Raw genomic sequence first — 19,439 nt, forward strand, 5'->3', positions numbered from 1 at the left:
CCAGCCATTCTTTTTAATTTGGGAGTGTTAAATCCACTATATGCAGAAGAAAGTAGAAAGCAGGGGAAAGAGATGGAAGAGGTCTGCATGATACTGAAAGGGAAAATGGTACCATATTTAAATAATTCAGGGACAGAGCATATAATGCGACATGATTCATTTTCTGTAATGATAAAGCAGCCATTCTCACATTTGATGTTCTAAAAACATGGACATGAATTAGTGATGGGTGGGTCATACTGAAACCCAAGGGCCCCACAGGTTTACCTGCAGGTCAGGCAGATACACTTAAAGGGGTTGTTCACTTTTAGATTAACTTTTATGGTGCTGTAGAATAGTGATGTGTGGTTTGAGAAAAACTCGACCCGCACTCGGCCTGGACCTGCACCTGCCCACTTCCACCTTCCCCCTCCATTTATAGGAATCACAAAAGGGGTGGGGCAGACGTGAGCCTGTAAAACAGGAATCTGGTTGTCAACAGTCTAAAGTCAGTGCTAATCAATATGTTGGCGCTATATAAATACATGTCAATAATAATAAAGTCACCCGCGACCCGCAAGAGGAGCAGCAAGGTTGGCCCAAACCCACCTGCCCCGTGGCACATCATTACTGTAGTGTAGAAGGATATTCTGAGACAATCTGCCATTGGTTTTAATTTTTTATTATTTGTGGTTTTTGAGTTATTTCCCTTTTTATTGAGCAACTCTCCAATTTGCAATTTCAGCAAATGACCCAGCAACCATGCATTGATTAGAATAAGAGACTGGAATATGAATAGTAGAGGGGCATTTGGTTGTGTAGAAGATCAGTTTTAATGCAAGGTCCCTCTCCATGGATGATGCACTCAGACCTGCCCCCTTTGCTTCAGTAACATCACCATTCTAACCATGCCTACTTGTGACATCACTGCTGCAGCAGGTTGAGTATGGGTTAAAACATTTAGATGATCTTCAGGATCTGATTGGCCAGCAGAAGGTTAGGGTTATGTGCAGGTTGGAAATGTTCTCAGCCGATCATCAATAAATTGAATATCACATAACATTTAAGCATCAGAGATGGCCTATGTCTAAGTGCTAGGTAAGCATGAAATGCGTTAGGCTCCACGTGGGGAGTATTTGATATTTTAAAATGATTTAATAAAACAATATTTTTATCTTATAAGCATGCATGTGGGATTTTTTTTGAAGTATAAACCTTCCTGCCACTAACTTCTTCCAAACTCCCCTCTGCTTTCAGCCTCTGGACCATGAGGAGCAAGAATTCTATCAGTTGACAATATCAGCCGAGAACGAGGCCAAGCTCAGCCCCTCAGCTCCCCGTCCTACTCGCTCCCAAACCCAAGTGAACATCACTGTGAAAAACCTAAATGAGCCTCCAGTTTTCTTGGAGAACCCCAAGGTGGTGAGAGTGAAAGAGAGGCTGGCTGCAGGGAGTGAGATCACTGTATATACAGCAGTTGATCCAGATAACAAGCTAACACAAAAGATCAGGTGAGAGCCGTGTGTGTGCACACCTGTGAAATTCCCAGTTTATCAATATATCAAGAGATTCAAATTACCAGGAAACATATTCTTATATTTCACATTATGGAAAATATGTAGCAAGCAATTAGCAGGCAGCATTTACTGGTCTTTTTGCCCCTCGTTTTTTAAACAGCTTGATAAATAGGCCCGTTAGTATCGTTTATCACATATGAGGGGATTATTTACAAACAATTGAAGTTGCGCCAATTCCAGGGGTTCATTGTAGGATCCAAAATGGAGATGCTGCACCAGTATAAGATGTACTAGTTTAATCCCCTTGATAAATTCCAGAAGTGACTTAGTGAGCCATGGCAAGTATTTATGTGTACAGCTATGGGACCTGTTATCCAGAATGCTCAGGACCTGGGGTTTTCCGGATAATGGACCTATCGTTAATTTGGATCATGTAAACATTAAATAAACCCAAAAGGCTGGTTTTGCCTCCAGTAAGGATTAATTATATCTTAGTTGGTATCAAGTAAAAAGTTCTGTTTTATTATTACAGAAAAGGAAATCGTTTTTAAAAATTTGGATTATTTGGATAAAATGGAGCCATTCTGTAATTCGGAGCTTTCTGGATACAGTGTTTCCGGATAAAGGATCCCATACCTGTATTCATTTTGAAATAAAATACTGTAAATTGTCAGCGAAAAGGCATTGTTTATGCAAAAACTTCTGACTCCCACCAGTTTCACTGTAACGGTCCAGACTGGGTATAAGGAGTCTTGAGTAACTCATGTTTTACCCTGGGGAGTAGCCACAAGGGGGCAGTTGTGCACTAGATGTTACCAATATTGTTATGCTCTTATGTATTTTCATTTATATTTTAAGCAGGAAGATGGACGGTGGGAGTCTGTAAAATCTTTAATAAGAAACTGATACATTAAGGCTTAAATACAGTTTTATAAATGTTTGCTACTGGTTGTAGGCAACTGACCGAGGTTGGTTATTTCCTTGGCAGATATTCTCTTGTGTCTGATCCCGCAAATTGGTTAAGTCTGGATGAAAATTCTGGGCAGCTCCGTGCAAGATACTTACTAGACAGAAAGTCTCCTTTCCTACAGCGGGGATGGTACACGGCTCTGATTGCTGCAACTGACAATGGTAACTTTGCTATGATTCTGGGATAGTGCATTTAGCTCTCATCCCCATTAGGTAACATGGTTGCTCAGTGCAGTAGCCCAGCACAACCAATCGGCAATAAGCTTTTATTCTGTGCTATGTTCTTTTGGTGCAAATGTTACAAACTGGGTTTATTTGCAGCTGTCCCCCCACTGAGTTCTACTGGGACACTGTCTGTGGAAGTGCAGGAAGTAAATGATCAGGCCCCCGTCCTCCTGTCACACTCTGGTGATTTGTGCAAGAATTCCCAACAAGGCAACGGGATGCTGCTACTGAGTGCCACTGATGAGGATTTGCCCCCACAAGCCCATCCATTCCACTTTCAGCTGGACCCATCATTCACAGAGCTGACAAGTAACTGGAGTCTAAGCCCTGTCAATGGTAAGTGTTTATTAAGTAGGGATGCACCGAATCCACTAATTTGGATTCGGCCGAACCCCCAAATCCTTTAAGGAAAGATTCGGCCGAATACCAAAGCGAATCCGAATTTGCATATGCAAATTACGGGTGGGAAGAGGAAAACATATTTTAATTCCTTGTTTTGTGGCAAAAAGTCACGTGATTTCCCTCCCGCTCCTAATTTGCATATACAAATTAAGATTAGGATTCAGTTAGGCTGGGCAGAAGGATTTGGCCGAATCAGAATCCTGCTGAAAAAAGCAGAATCCCGAACCGAATCCTGGATTCGGTGCATCCCTATTATTAAGGGGGTGGTTTAACTTTATCTTTTAGTATGTTCTAGAATGGCTCATTCTAAGCAGCTTTTCAATTGGTCTTCATTATATTTTTTTTTTTAGTTTTTTAAATTATTTTCCTTCTTCTTCTGACTCTTTCCAGCTTTCTAATGGCCCCATATAAAAAACAGATACTCTGTAAGGCTACACATTTATTGTTATTGCTACTTTTTATTACTGATCTTTCTATTCAGGCCTCTCCTATATTCATATTCCAGTCTCTTATTCAAATCAATGCATGGTTGCTAGGGTAATTTGGACCCTAGATACCAGATTCCTGAAATTACAAACTGGAAAGCTGCTGAATAAAAAGCCAAATAACTCAAAAACCAAATAAAAAATGAAATCTAATTGCAAATTGTTTCAGACTATCCCTCTCTGCAATCTTACTAATAGTTATCGCAAAGGTGAACAACCCCTTTTGACAAAGCAGTGAGATTTGTGAGACTGTAAACACAATAACCACCAAACACACTGTAACCGGCATGTATAGTATGTGTGTAGCTAATAACTGGTAGCCCCAAAATGGTTTAATCTTTACATTTACTATGTTATTAATTTATTAATACTACAATGGATTGTAGTTTAGAGATTGAGAATCCACTTCCAATCATGCACTATGTATTGTATCTCCATTATTCAGATACTCATGCGTTACTCCAGCTTATGGCAGATGTGCAAGATGGTGTCTATACACTGCCCCTCTGGGTGTCTGACTCAGGGAACCCTCCTCTTGCTCAAGTCCAGTTCCTGAATGTGTCTGTGTGCCTGTGTGATGCTCTGGGTACCTGCAAGGGTAATGCTGTGGCTCTGTTTGGCTCTGGAACAGGAATAAGCCTCACCGCTCTCATCATCATCATGAGCAGCATCGCCCTCCTGTTGGGTAAGTGCAGCATTAATATCACACGGATTCCATTTACTAGAACGTTCTCTAAAACACAAATTCCCCAAAAGCGGTTGCCGCTCCAAAGTATCATCATCATTTATTTATATAGCAAGTTACAAAGCACTTTAAAATAATTTATAACAGGGATCTTACAATAACAAAGGCTGCAGAAAGAATCAGATCAGAAGGCCCTTCTCAAACATTACATGAGTAGACAGCAGTATAAATAAAACTGCCATCAGTGGTGTAACTACATATTACTGGGCCCCACAGCAAAATTATTTTTCAGGCCCCCAAAATGTTTAGAAGTTGACTAGTTTTACCAATATTTATTGAATATATAAATTTGGGCCTCATGGGGCCCCTATACCTCCTGGGCCCCCCTGCAGCTGCAGGGTCTGCTTCCTCTATAATTAAGCCCCTGACTGCCATGTTTCATATATCTATAACCTTGTTATCAGTATAACAAGTTCTTGTTCTATTATTAAAGGTGGGTCGAGGACCTGATTCATGAAAAACATAGAAACACGGTGGCTTCTGCTGCCTGAAGCTCCATTTTGGACACATATAAAATTTGCAGCTTTTGGAAATAGGCTAACAATTCTATGAAGATTAATAATTAACTAGTGCTAGGTATATTTCCTGTACAAACACATTGGGGCTCATTTATAAACAGTTGTCAAATTTGCACCCATAGCAACCAATCAGTCATTAGCTTTTGTCAGCCAGCTTCAGGTTGAGCACTGGAAGCAATCATCTGATTAGTTGCCATGGGTTACTGCCCCGGTGCAAACTTGCCTACTGTTTATAAATGAAGACTGGTGAGATCTGTACCAAATACTGAAGCTCAGTCTGCCCTGCCACTAAAAATGTGACCTTACTACTACCCTACCCACCCACCCAGCCAAATAGAAGAGTTAAAGGTATGAATAAACTACCCACTCAAGATATTTTATCTCAGTAGAGAACCTTAACATGAACAGATATACAAAAGTGTGCAGAACTGATCATGTTGCTCGTTCTACGTGAATCTACCATATGACTGCATCAGATGCATAAGCAACTAAAATACCTATTTTTTAAATAGCACTTGAATGTGAGTACTGTTTGTGTTGTTGTGCCTTTAAACCAATATATATATAATGTATGTGTATATCTTGCTCCTTGTCTCAGTGTTGGTTCTGTTACTGCTCCTGTTCCGCTGCTCCCGGCCCGGCCATGTACACAAGGGCCTACTCGCTGACTCTGAGGATGATGTCAGAGATAATATTTTTAACTACGATGAGCAAGGTGGAGGAGAAGAAGATCAGGTATGGTTTGTGTGGGCTGTTGCTATAAATGCTGGACTTGCTCCTTCATTGCCTCAGCTCTAAAAGACCAATTCAGCCCTTTTCAGTTTCAGTTTATTTCAGTATTTGGATCGGGGATGTAGAACTGCATGTGAGATATGGTATTACAGTCCACAGTCAGCCCAAGGGCTCCACTGACATTATTATTATCATTATCATTGTCATTATTATTAACATCATCATTGTGGTACAGAAGAACAAGTGTGTCACTACACAGTTAGACAACAAACATTTAGGGGCCGATTTATCAAAGGTCGGAGTGAAAATTCGAATGAAAAAAATTCAAATTTTTGTATACTTCGACTAGGGGATAGTCCAAATTCGATTTGAATTTGAAAAAAAATGTACTGTCTCTTTAAAAATTCGACTTCGACCATTCGCCATCTAAAACCTGCTGTTTTTTTTAGGGGGGGGGGTTACTTTGATTCGTATGATTCGAATTTGATCGCAAAATGGACCTATTCGACCAAAAAAAACTTCAATTTAATTGCAGTTGGTCTTTTTGAATTCCAATTTCAAAGTATTCAAAATTTGCCCCTTGATAAACCTGCCTCTTAGATCATGATGTAGGGAAAACATAATGTTGAACCAGCTGTTTTTTTTAACCCCTAAAGGATGGTTATGACATGATGCGGCTTAGGAACCCTGGGTTGTCAGTTCCTCCTTCCCCCAGGCTGAAACCACCAATCCGCAGGGATACCCCCTACAACCAGACTTTACCTCGCTACCCACGCAGACCAACTGATCGCCCTTCAGATATAGCAGACTTTATACAGGATGTAAGTGTCTCTCCTACCTTAACAATTATACTCATGTCTCCAGGCCATAATAACAGCACGTTCTTCATATATCTCTACAGGGACTGCAAGCTGCTGACTCAGACCCGAGTGCTCCCCCATACGACACAGCTCTCATTTATGACTATGAAGGGGAGGGATCGGTGGCTGGAACTCTCAGCTCCATTTTGTCCAGTGAAGATGACAGTGACCAGGAATATGACTATTTGCATGAATGGGGGCCGCGATTCCGCCGGCTGGCAGACATGTATGGCCACCAATGAGCCTCCTAGAATCCAGAAGAGACTGCTATAATCAGACTGTCACATGTTCAGCCTTAACACAGATGATTTGTGGGTAATTTAACACTTTGATGACCGGTAAAAAAAAAAAATCTCTCAAGCGTATACCTAACACACAGTTTATATTAAGACTTTTTATGATGAATTTTTATACGTTTGACTTTGAAATGATCTTAGCGCCAAGATGGAACAAGGTCGTTCAGTAGTGAAGGTAGAACTTTATGGTCCAAAGAACAGGGACCAAACTGTTTAATTCAGAAACCCAGTTTACAGCAGCACTGCAAACACCTCCTCATCTAAAGACATATCACATGTGATCATATTGCATGAAAAAGGATAAGGAATGACCTAGTTATGCTAAAGGACACTCCTGCCTGTACCAAAGACATAATTATAACTATAGAAGGGATTGGCCACACTTTTTATGACCCTGGCCAATGTAAGTATTCCTTGCTTACTAAAGGCGCACACATGGTGGAAGAGCCAACCAGGTCCTTGATTATTGGTCAGTAAGACGCTATGGGTTGTCTGCAATTCCTTTGGTTCAACTCTTAGTGATCCTTGGAAAAGCTAACATGTATTATGGTCTGTGCTATGGCACTGAATGTTAAAAATGAGCAGAATGATAACAGGTTACAAGTACTGGATGAAATTCGGATGTGAGAATGAGGCAAAGAAGCCTCGGTCTTGTGATGATTTTGGTAGAAATTGAGAAGGGAGTTTAGCTTTCAGGCCCATTACAGATAATGTAAAGCAAATTTCAGGAAGAGCAGAAAGTAGAGAATGGAAGAGGTTTGGAAGGTCCGAGTATGGATCAGTTAGTGAGGAGCATTGTTATGGCACAGACATAGGCACAAATACAAACAGGGTGACATTGTTATCTGCCTAGCTGATTGGTACCCAAGAGTTGGCGGTAGACTTTAAAGTCCTTAGCACTCCATCATAATCTAAAGTTTTATACTTATAATAAAAGTTTTTATTGCTGAAAAAATCTTCTTATTGGAGTTGTATTCTGTGATGCCTCCGAAAAATAATAACCCCTATGCCAATAGGACACCATTCATGGGTTATTTGCTCCCTATTGGTCTCCTGGAGAGCATCATTTTCTCAACTATATTCAGTTGCTTTTCAGCCTTTAGCCCATATTGCAATCCAAGCTCATGGCGTCCTCCATCATTCAATCACTGCTCAGAGCTCTGTTCTCTTCTCCATTTGTGGAACTTGCTGCGTCACTCCTGATCATCTTCTTGGTGGCGCTTGCCAGTTGAGCATAGCTATCAGGGTTGTAGTCAGTACGTTTTTTGCCATGTTTAAGAAGTGGCAAAGTATCTTGAGTAGGATGGAGAAGCAAAGGAGGTCGGCGCAGGTTCTCACCATGCCTTAAAGTTTCAGGAAGACTCTTCCTCTTGGTCTCTGGCAGTAGGAGGATACTGAGCACAGAGAGAATACAGAAGGACGATAGAACAACGTGGTACAGAAAATACCCAGACTTGTGCTGAAGCTCAATGAATGGAAGGGCAGCCCGGCCCAACATATTTACTCCCATAATCAAACCCAGGCCTGAACCCCTGTACAGAGATAAACAGAGGAAGATCATTAATGGCTATATCAAGGGACAGTAAATGAAAAAATGAAAGATTACAATTAGATGCAAGACTAACAAAATAAAGAAAAGTAAAAGCAGGAATATTTAAAAGGGTGTTTCTAAATAAGTGTCTTACTCACCTAAGAACAGTTGGAAGCACCTCACAAGCATAAAATACACTCAGCATCACCACAGCATGGGAACACAGGGAGCCCACCACTGATATCACAATGGAGGCTTCAGTAAAAAGATCTATTGACATAACACAGTGTCAGGAAAAAGCTCATATAAAATGGAAAGAAGAAGAATGATATGAGAAACATGTTCCCTTACATTGTGTGAGGGCAAGAAGCATCAGGGAGCAAAACCCAGTCAGGATGGTAAAGAGTAGGAGAACAGATCGCCTCCCACAGTGACTCACACAGATGCAGATCAATATGCAGGCGACAATCTCACTACCAGCCTGTAGGAAATATGGAATGTAGGGGCCGAAAATATGTAGGTTCCGAGCAAAGCATGGTCTGATACCACACCCAATAAACCTACAAAAGGAATGAGAGTTAGGTCCCTCTTCAAAGCAAGCAGATTATTACATTTTGAATAAGTAGTGTCTAGACCAGTAAGAAAGAAAGAACAATAAGGTAGAATCAGTCTATACAGTCTCTGTAAAAGAAAATGTTAAGATTATGTATTTATGGGCTTACGATGTAAAGCCAAGGATCAGTGCGTTTCTCCAGATTAAACGTGTCCCAAATATGCTGCAAATGCTGTAATAACGCGGTCGAGGAAAGCCTTCACACAAAGAGTCGATCTCTATGATAATCAGAGAGATACAAGTGGTGACTGCGGATGAACAGAATAGGGCAGTGTTAATGATACTACTGGGTGCAGAGTTGTCTTACCTGTGAAAACAGTGTCCTGACCAGAAGCATCGTCGCTAGTGTTTATCCCATTGGCTCTTGCAAACATACGCAGCTCCGACTTGCACTGTTCCAACTGCTGGGTGGCAAGGAGCCAGCGGGGTGATTCTGGATAGAGTGTGTGTCCACTAGATGGGAAATGGATATAATAATCAGTGACACCCCCTGTGTGATAAAAGAACAACCTCCCAAAAAAGTATTCTTTTTATAAGATGCAAAATGATTCTCCTGCGAAAATCACCCTACAAGTTCCGTCTCATTATTGATGTCATTCGTGATATAAAACATTATAAATGAACATTGGTAGGGGAAGTTTGGCCCTTTTAAGAGTGCATTGCGAGAATCAAACAGTTGAATACCTCTGGAAATAATAGTATGAACAAGACAAGGCTACCCAAGACCACTGCCACTCGGGGTTGGTTTTCAGTCTGTGGATAAACCCAGGCCTGTGTGGAATTAGCACAAGACAGGTTTGCTGCTGTGTTTGCATCGAGAGGTGCTGTGATGGTCTGTGTACAGACACACAAAGCAGATTTTGGTGTGGAAACACACGTATGGATTTTTGCACCAAAATCTGCTCCATGTGTCTGCAGCCAGGCCAACACAGCAGCAAGCCAGTGGATCTGCACTAACCTTATTGTGCAATTTAGCATCCATTTCAGAAAATAAATTCCACTGACAGTAAAACTGGACTGAAATGATAACTCACCACCAGTAAACTCCCAGCAGCATTAAGGTCCCAGTGATGGAGCCTTGTAGAACCCTCCAGTCTGAGCACAGAACTGCCAAACCTGGTAACAGCAGCTCTCCAGCCACCCAAAAGAAGCCCCCGATCATTGTCACCATCAGCCGCTGACTAGGGCTGCACAGTTCTACCCCTTGAGGAAAGAGATGTTTGGTATTAGAGAATGTTCTATATCAGAGCTGGTGCTGTGTTCTGGAAAAGTCAGATCACTTTGATTTACCCACAGCCATTAGCCTGTAATACAACAGGAATGTCAACCTGCTATTGATGCAACAAACAGCTAGAAAGGCAAAGGCCGGACATCCCCATAGAAGTATATTTATATGTAAAAACATAAGCAACAGTGCCACCTAATATTATTAACATGTATTTATATAGCGCCAACATATTGCGTAGCACTGTACCTACCGGTGAGTCAGTCATATGTGCAGCTTGCGGGAAAGATAAGACAATAACAAATATGACAAAAAGCTTCAAGGAGACATTTTTAGAGAAAATGATATGCACAAAAAGCTAGTGTTAAAAGACTCAGTTGTATGTAGGTGGCTGCTAATCAAGGGGTTAAAAAAATCTAGGACCTACATTCTGCAGAGAAGGATAAAGGTTGAGAGGCTGTTATTTCAGTAAGTGCTCTAGAGTATTCAAGCAACTCAAGTGCTCCCACCACTCACAATTCCACATATTTGTCACAAAGTTGCTGCCAAGAGCCAACAAACAACGCAACGTCACACAGGGATGGAGCCTCCCAGAGCAAATAATCCAGAGCCGCCAGGGGGAAGGTTAGAGAGGAAAGCAAACAATGGATGTCAAAGAGCCAAAATACAAACTGCTGGGGGTTGAGTGTTAGCTGGGTGAGACCAGAGGGAAAAAAGCAACTGCTTTCTGTTTTGTGTTAGTTTGACACTTCACAACTCAAGGATATGAAATATTAATGTCCACCCTAATGGCTAAAGTTATGTGTAAACGTAAACGCTGTTGAAATCAGTATTTGGTTTTCTCTTTTTGTTCTCTGATTCTTGAGAGAATGTAGCAGCAGTCAATTCTCATCCAGGTTTGTCAATCACTTGGTCTCTGCTACATTATTTTTGGAGTCAGAACCAGAAGTGCAGAGAAAAAAAATAAAAACAGCATTTACAAATACATTTTAAACCAGTGAAGATGTATCATAAATGTATTCTGTAAAGTTTTTTTTTTGGGTGGAGGGTGGAGGACCTCTTTAATTTGCCCATTTGTATTGCCAACTGTGTTTCCAAAGATATTTCTATACAATCTATACAAAGCTCAGGGCACACAGGCAGATTCAGGGAGATTAGTCGCCGGACGACAAATCTCCTCTGCTTGGGGGAAACTAATCTCCCCGAACTGCCTCCCCGCCAGCTAAAATCCCGGTGGGGTGGCACTCGGCGCGATTCGTTTTCCGAAGTTGCCTCAGTAAACTCCCTGAATCTGCCTGTGTGCCCTGACTCTTAAGCTGTGAGTTGAAGTTCTCCCAAGAGACTTTCTTATCTTTAGATCAGATTCGGGGGGAGATTAGTTGCCTGGCGACAGATCTCCTCTTCTTTGGGGCAACTAATCTCCCTGAACTGCCTTCCCGTCAGGTAGAATGTAAATCGCCGGCGGGATGGCACTCAGATCGTTTCGTTTTCCGAAGTCGCCCAAAACTGCCGGCGGGAAAGCAGGGGAAGGCAGTTCGAGGAAGAGGAGATTTGTCACTGGGCGACTAATCTCTATGAATCTGCCTGTGTGCCCTGACCCTAATAGTGAAACACTGATATCTTGCACTTACTTGAAATGTAGAATGATAAGAACATTCCAGCTAGAGCTGCCCCAAATCCTGCTCTGATGGGCAAGAAGATGAAGTAACTGGAAGAGAAGACTACAGCTACTCCGAGGGGCAGTGCCATCACCAGTGCACCAATGAAGGCAGCACGTCGGCCCAATCTGTGAGGAGAAAATAGTACAATGAAATGCCAGAGTCAATGAAGCTGAAGCCACACATTATATATACCGTAAATGAAGCATTTAGTGACCTGTAATGGCAGCCCATTGTACAGCAACATCAGGCTTATTAGTTTTATAATGATGGGCAAAAAGGTTGGTGATCCTTCTATTACACTTATAAACTAGAGGTGCCATGTCTTTGCCTAGTGAGTCTTGGAGGAGTCATGCTTGAGACTAGTGAATATTAGAGGTGCCATTAGAGATAGTGTCAATGTTATAGGCATGAAATGTGTCAGTCATTGTCACACTGCCCAATGTAAATTGTGTGTAAAGTAAATGAATGTAATGTGTTCACAGAAAGTCAGAATAGAAAGGCTAAAACTGTACAATCCACCCAAATAAACAATAAAGACCTGGGGCCATGGTTACTAACATTGGAGATAAATATCTCCTGAGATCACCAGAGATGTTGCCCATAGCAACCAATCAGATCTTTGCTTTTGCTTTCTAACTTGTAGGTGACAGTTTAAATTGAATTGCTGATTGGTTGCCATAGGCAAAATCTCAGGAGATATTTATAGAAGATATAAGACATTCCACTTTAAATACCACTATGGTTTCTATAAAGTCAACATTTTCCAGGGTCAGTTTGCAGACTGCATTACCTGTCACAGATACAGCCAAAGATAATGTATCCAAGGAGCCAGCCAATCAGGTAGGAGATCTTTTCCAGGGGCACCTTCCACTGTCTGTCACAGACTAGTTCCCACTGTCAGAGCACAAATGGGCAAAATGATTAAGCAGAATGGAAATCATCACAACATTAGCAGAAAGCGAGGTCACAGAAGCTGATACTATTTTCAATTAGACAGCACCACACAGGAGAATTTCAGCTGGTGAGTGCTGACTTCTTATCCTTTATAGAAGCTGATACTTACAGGACTGGTTAATAAAGGGGTGGTTCACCTTCAAGTTAACTTTTAGTATATTATAGAATGACCTCCTACGATCTTCTGCCTCTTTCCAGCTAGGAAATTGGGGGGGGGACTAACCACAGCAGTCAAAAACTATTTCTCTGTGAGCCTACACTTTTATTGTTGTTCTCATTCAAGCCAATGGCTGGTTGCTAGGGTATATTGAACCGTAGCAACCAGATAGCTGCTGATATTCTAAACTGGAGAGCTGGAGTCGACATTATATTAAAAGCTAAGAGTGAAGTACCTCATCGATGTATATATACACAATATCTTTTAAGTTAGTAAGCTCAGGTAACTATTAGATGCCCAGAGCATGTGTTTTGAATCAGCAGAGTAAAAAGATGGGGAGACACTGGATAGAATTTTCTGTGGCATGGATCTTCACTACTAAGGGTTGTGGTAGCCTTGTGCTTAATGGAGTAACTATAGAGGCAGCAGACCCTGTGGTCATGGAGAGCATGTGGAATAAACAGCCTGCATGGCTAATAAGCAATTCATATTGGGTAGAACTAAACGAGCGTTTTCGGTCTGATCCGATGTGCTCCAACAAAACACAGGCGTCAAGTCGAATGTGACTGAAATAAGGTAAGGGAGCAACTCCACGGATGATTTTGGTGCAATCTGACACGCTGCACATAACCGCAGGCGTTAAGTAGGATGCGATGGAAATAAGGTTAGAGATTGAAATGTTGGATGAAGTTGCAGCGTTCATCTGACGAGACACGACACAGCTGCAGGGTTGGACTGGGCCGGCGGGACTTTGGGTAAAAACCTTGTGCACCCAGCCAACCCAGACCCGCACCAGTTTGCAGTCGACGCTGCCCCCGATCTCACCCCCCCCCCTAATTCTGTTCCTGCTGCAACTAAAGGACAGGTATGCGTGGGGCCTGGAGGGAGGGTTGCATCTGAGGCGGGGGGGCCTGTAGAGGGGTGTGGGGACCCCGGGGAGCCTCAGACTTGCCAGTCCAACACTGGGAAGAAACAACAAGGGCAGAGATGTGTTGGAGTCTGTATTGCAAACAAAACCCCTTAGTGCTGTAGATCTCTATTGTGCTGCTTCTCCCTGCATACCCCTCCCCTGCCCCCAGGTGTATAGGTGTGATCTGCAAGTAGTTTAAGTAGGACAGACATGAATATATGAATATAAAAGATAAACTAATGAGCGTGGCAAGACTTAACAGATCCCAGTCCCTGAGGACATCTCTGCTAAAAAAACTGGAAAATCAGAAAAACACAGTGGTTTATTTACTAACACAAAGTGTGCTCATATACTGGTGATACGATCAACACCATCTGAAGGTCACCCCCTGCTTGTATTCCATCAATTTGACCTTAAGCTTAAGCTGGTATTGACCTCTGACATACTGGACACAGTCTCTCCCCTGTTTCACACCAGGACACTATACACTAAAAACATATACACACAGTGTAGTTCCAGAGACTCATTCCCTGGGCTCCCACACTGGAAACCCAATACAGTAAGTTTAATATATTATCATTGTGTTTATTTTCATATGTTGCCAGCTGTGTCAGGGACAGTCTGTGGTTTTGACTCTCTGTCCCTGGGAATAAAACCATGTGCAGATTATGTGCCCTTTAAGTGCAGTTCTCATATGGCATCATCTGCAATGACTAAGGGCTCTTACTGACGAGCGGTTGTAGCTGCGCTCCCCTGCGCTCCGTTTTTCTGCGTTTAGCCGCAGGGGAGTGCAGGAATAGACGCATTACATTTTTTCCAATGGGGCTGTACTCACACAGGCGCATGTAGGCGCCGAACGCAGGAAAAATGCAGCAACCTGAGTTCGGAGCCTACACGCGCCTGTGTGAGTACAGCCCCATTGGAAAAAATGTAATGCGTCTATTCCTGCGTTCCCCTGCGGCTGAACGCAGAAAAACGGAACGCAGGGGAGCGCAGCTACAACCGCTCGTGAGTAAGAGCCCTAGGTGTCTGGAAATTATATATATATGTCTCATAGATCTGACAATGTAAGCCGGTGATCTGAAGCACGAGGAAATAAAAAGTGGTCACAAATTGGCCATTTTGCTTCCTCCTACATGCTCATACAGGGGTCGTGAGGGGTCTCAAAATTCATTATAATCATTAAGCACAGACTTGTAACAAGAGCAAAAATAACCAAATGGGGCGGCCATATTGAGCACATTAAGTGACCAAGATATCAGTCAAGGATGGAACCTGAGCTGCCCTTAATCATCATATATGTATTTACCTATATGTGTACTGAAGCCATATATATATAGATTTAGCCTCTCAGGAGGGTTTGGAGCAGAATGTAAATTTTCAACAAAAGTTTACTATTAGATGGAAGGCGGGTGCAGCGCAAGGTTAATTGGCTGTAGGAAGGTTTTACTCAAGGTAAGGGCACACGGACAGATTCAGGGAGATTGGTCACCCGGCAACAAATCACCTCTTCTTGAGGGCGACAGTCTCCCCGAACTGCCTTCCCACCGGCTAGAAGTTTCCTCGTGAGGCAACTTCGGAAAACGAAGTGCCGCGAGTGCCACCCTGCTGGCAATTTTTCATTATAGCCGGAGGAAGGCAGTTCAGGGATATTATCGCCGCGAAGAAGCGGAACTTTGTCGCCAGAGACGACTAATCACCCCGAATCTGCCCATGTGTCCTTACCCTTAATGTAGCAACATCTGCTGTTGTGCTTTCCAAAACCATTCAGTGGCAGAAAGCTTCACTCATTACCTCTTAGTCACATAGTGACTAACATTTACAATTAGGCAATACCCACTCAGTGTCTGTGAGGTTGTGAGTCCTTACCCTTTATCTGCCAGGCAGAGAACACTTCCCCTTGACTTTAAAGTGCACAGTGGGATTCTAAGATCATTCCCAACTGGACATTTTTACTCTCTTTTTGGAGAGGGGGTTCCATATATAATCCATTTTTTCGCATCTCTCCTGTGTGGATGTAAACTGCCTACAAGCATCACATATGAAATCATGTACATTTGAAGGTGACTGATACGTTAGCTGATACGGACTGGCAATCTGTGGGTTCTGGCAAATGCCAGAGGGGCTGCTGTATGGAGCAGTCACTATTTAGTGGGCTGTTTGGGCCTCTGTGTACTTGAAATGCCAGGGCCTATTTTGACTCCCAGTCCAGACCTGCCTGGCAGGGCATGAATTGTGCACGTTAACCCCTTGCTGTAATGATTCTTATAGGAGTATTACTGAGCAGAACAAGATCCCAAATGGCACAGTGTGATATATAAATCACAATTAAGTGTAGTCGGTACAGAGCTGACATGGCAGCGGGTGAAGGATACGGCTCAAGCCATTTGTTCTTATGACAATCTTGCACTTGGTCTTATCACTATAACAAGGTGTCACTGCCTAAGGCAAGTGTTTGGTGTATGGGCCCCAAGTGCAGGGAATTATGGGGCCCCAAGTGCAGGGAATTATGGGAATTTCACGAACATGGAATGAGAATAATAGAGACATGACTGGCATTTTCTGTGCTAGAACTCAAGCAAATCCTCCCCTGGCTCCTCTCTGCAGGGCACAACCATTTCTCCACTTTTCCAGGGTGGGACGTTTGTGATGCAAGTGGCAAATAGCTGTGGGAATGTGTATGAGAGTGTGAGCCAGTGTGAGTGTAACATGTACATGGGGTAACTCCCAGGTGAAGGGCTCGGGCAGCGGCAGCATATGTTACAGTGCGACACACACTCTATGTACAACACGCGCTACGTGCCAGGCCGATGCTCCGTGGGCAGAACACGCGTGTCAGTAGTTTGTAGCTATACACATATAATATACACATATAATATACACATATAATATACACATATAATATACACTTATAATATACACATATAATATACACATATAATATACACATATAATATACACATATAATATACACTTATAATAATATATACAGGTATATAAGCTACACCCGGGCCGAGCCCTCACCTGCGTGACGATGTTGCCGTTGAGCCATCCCTGAGGTTGGAAGTTCCAGCCCCCCGGGCAGCGCTGCTCAGACTGGTTGCTCGGACTCTCCCAGCTGCTGTTGCCGGGACAGGCTCCCCCGGGCTCCCCCTGGCACTGGTAGTTGGGCACAGCCGTGTACAGGAACTCGGAGAAGAAGCCCATCGCCAGGACCACATTGGGCAGCCAAGTAGCAGCCGTCAGAAGCCGAGTGTAGCGGCCGAATCCCCCCACCCGGGGCCACACTCGCACGTCAAACTCCATGAAGAGTCAAGAGCCAGAGCAACGGGGCCCCGGGATGGAAGAGATGTGGGACAGCCGCTGACTGACTGGGAAGGCTCAACTGTGGGTGGGGAGCTGGGCGGGCACAACCAACCTGTCGGCTCTGTACTCGTTATAACATTCTGCTTCCCTCCCCGGCAACACGGCAATAATAGCATGTGGTTTAGTCGGAGACAAGCGAGCCAGTCGTGTCAGCGCACATCAGTCAAAGCCGGGGGCGGGGCCTGGAGCTGAACACATATAAGTCTCTGTCTCTGTGCTGCTGCTGCTGCTGCTGGAGTTCACAAGTGCGGTTCAGGGGTTGCTTGGAGCAGCTCGGGAATGTTATGCAGAGCAGAGAAATAGTTTCTATTCAACTCCAGATGCCTCCCCCACCCCTTATTCCTCGGCTCTGCGTTATTACTGAGCTGCTGCACCGCTGCCTGACCTTGAGCAACAACTCCCAGCACCTATGGGCTTTAGCTGGCAGCAGATGCCGGGAGTTGCTGGTTAACCTTTGACACTTATTTTAAGATTGGTCCAGAGCTAAGCCTTCCTCAAACAATAGAGAAATCCCAGCCCATTGCCATTCTCCATACCACAATGTATCATCAATACAACACTGCTCAGCAGCTCAATCACATTTGTTTCCTATGTTTTGGACTATACTGTGCTGAACTTTAACATGACAAACAAAACATAAATAGGGTAATTTTTGTATAATATTTGGCGCGAGTGGTGGGAGATGAGCCGACCAGTATCAGCAGAAGACTTGGATATCAGTCGGCTCGTCGATCGGGCCAGGCGGAAAATTTTGATGGGGAGCCTTTGAAGGCACCAGAATATCAGCCACTATTAGTGCTGAATTGTCAGACTTCTATTGCTTCTATCTGCATATCTGACGATTCAGCTCTACACTAGCTGGCCATACACGAAGAAATCCACTCGTCTGGCAACATCACTAAACGAGTGGATCTTACCCCCGATATGCCCACCAACGGCAGGGTTATATCAGGATAATCGGAGCATTCGGCCTTAGGGCAGAACGATCGGATTACAACGAGGAGCAATGGGATCTGACGGGTCGTCACCAGAAAAATTAAACTTTCCCATTCTATATCGTGGCCAGATATCGATCAGAAAAGACCAGTCAGAAGCCCCCATACATGGCCTAAAGGATCAATATTGGCGGCTTTATCTGCCTGTGTATGGCCACCTCTATTGAAATGAACAATCTTTTTTCCAGGAAAGATCAAATTTGTTTCATCCATCCATGTTTTCAGCCACCTTTAGACTTCAGAGAAAATCTTACTATGTTTGACTTCTGAAAGTAAAGAAAATGTCAAAGTTTCTGACACAAACCACACCCACCTCCCAATAAGCCATGCCCCCCTGATCACAGACCACTTCCCCTATTACAGAGTTTAGAAATTTTATACCCCCCAGCATCATCATCCACCTTAGCTAATAGAAGAGAGTTGGAGAGCCACTAGCAGTGTAACTAGAAGTTATTCCATTGTCTGGGCCCCAACAAAGCAAAATCAGTTCTTAAAAATTGTCTTTCGGACATGTTTCACAAATATATATTAGTCGGTGGTCCAACTGTAGCTCCTGAGCACTCTTAGGGGCACATTTACTAAGGGTCGAATATTGAGGGTTAATTAACCCTCGATATTCGACCATCGAAGTAAAATGCTTTGACTTCGAATATCAAAGTCGAAGGATTTACCGCAAATACTTCGATCGAAGGAAAAATCGCTTGAAGGATTTTAATCCATTGATCGAAGGATTTTCCTTCAATCAGAAAATGCTTATCCTATGGGGACCTACCCCATAAGTTTTCTAACATTGGAGCTCGGTAGGTTTAAGTAGGTAGTAAAAGTTTTTTTTAAAGAGACAGTACTTCGACTATCGAATGGTCGAATAGTTGAACGATTTTTAGTTTGAATCGTTCGAATCAAAGTCGTAGTCGAAGGTCGAAGTAGCCTATTCAATGGTCGAAGTACCCAAAAAAAACTTCGAAATTCAAAGTTTTTTTCATTCGAATCCTTCACTCGAGCTTAGTAAATGTGCCCCTAAGAGTAGTCTGCTTCCTCCATAGCAAGGGTCGCCAACCTTTTTTACTTGTGAGCCACATTTAGATGTAAAAAGACTTTGAGAGCAACACAAGCATGAAAAATTCCATGGGGATGTCAAATAAGGGCTGTTTGGTAGCCTTTATATGTTTGGCAGTACACCTGGTTTTTATGCAACTAAAACTTGCCTGGCACTGAAAAATTAGCACCTGCTTTGAGACCACTGGGAGCAACATCCAAGGGGTTGGTGAGCAACATGTTGCTCGCGAGCTACTGGTTGGG

General features: G+C 43.1%; 2 protein-coding genes across 5 annotated transcripts in view; one reads left to right on the forward strand and one right to left on the reverse strand.

Moving 5' to 3' along the window:
• cdh15.L (cadherin 15 L homeolog) overlaps window positions 1-6,705 on the forward strand; it is a 51,148-nt gene extending 44,443 nt beyond the window's left edge. For 3 of the 4 annotated variants that reach the window (XM_041590164.1, XM_041590165.1, XM_041590163.1), the window contains exons 8-13: window positions 1,237-1,490; window positions 2,485-2,627; window positions 2,787-3,026; window positions 4,023-4,262; window positions 5,439-5,575; window positions 6,229-6,705. In XM_041590164.1, coding sequence (XP_041446098.1) covers window positions 1,237-1,490; window positions 2,485-2,627; window positions 2,787-3,026; window positions 4,023-4,262; window positions 5,439-5,575; window positions 6,229-6,705 — 1,491 coding nt within the window. The remainder of the gene's footprint in view (window positions 1-1,236; window positions 1,491-2,484; window positions 2,628-2,786; window positions 3,027-4,022; window positions 4,263-5,438; window positions 5,576-6,228) is intronic. The other variant, XM_018241500.2, reaches the window with a different exon arrangement.
• Window positions 6,706-6,898: 193 nt separating this feature from the next.
• On the reverse strand, window positions 6,899-17,270 carry slc22a31.L (solute carrier family 22 member 31 L homeolog). The gene is made up of 9 exons (XM_018241501.2): window positions 16,804-17,270; window positions 12,549-12,652; window positions 11,729-11,883; window positions 9,907-10,075; window positions 9,180-9,325; window positions 8,982-9,090; window positions 8,611-8,819; window positions 8,418-8,529; window positions 6,899-8,260 (listed from the first exon to the last, which is right to left on the reverse strand). Exons 1-9 carry the CDS (start codon window positions 17,083-17,085, stop codon window positions 7,870-7,872), a joined length of 1,677 nt encoding a protein of 558 aa, XP_018096990.1. The 5' UTR covers window positions 17,086-17,270; the 3' UTR covers window positions 6,899-7,869.
• Between the last annotated feature and the right edge of the window lie 2,169 nt (window positions 17,271-19,439).

Source organism: Xenopus laevis, chromosome 4L (assembly GCF_017654675.1).
Source record: "Xenopus laevis strain J_2021 chromosome 4L, Xenopus_laevis_v10.1, whole genome shotgun sequence".
In the NCBI taxonomy this organism is placed as follows: Eukaryota; Metazoa; Chordata; class Amphibia; order Anura; family Pipidae; genus Xenopus; species Xenopus laevis.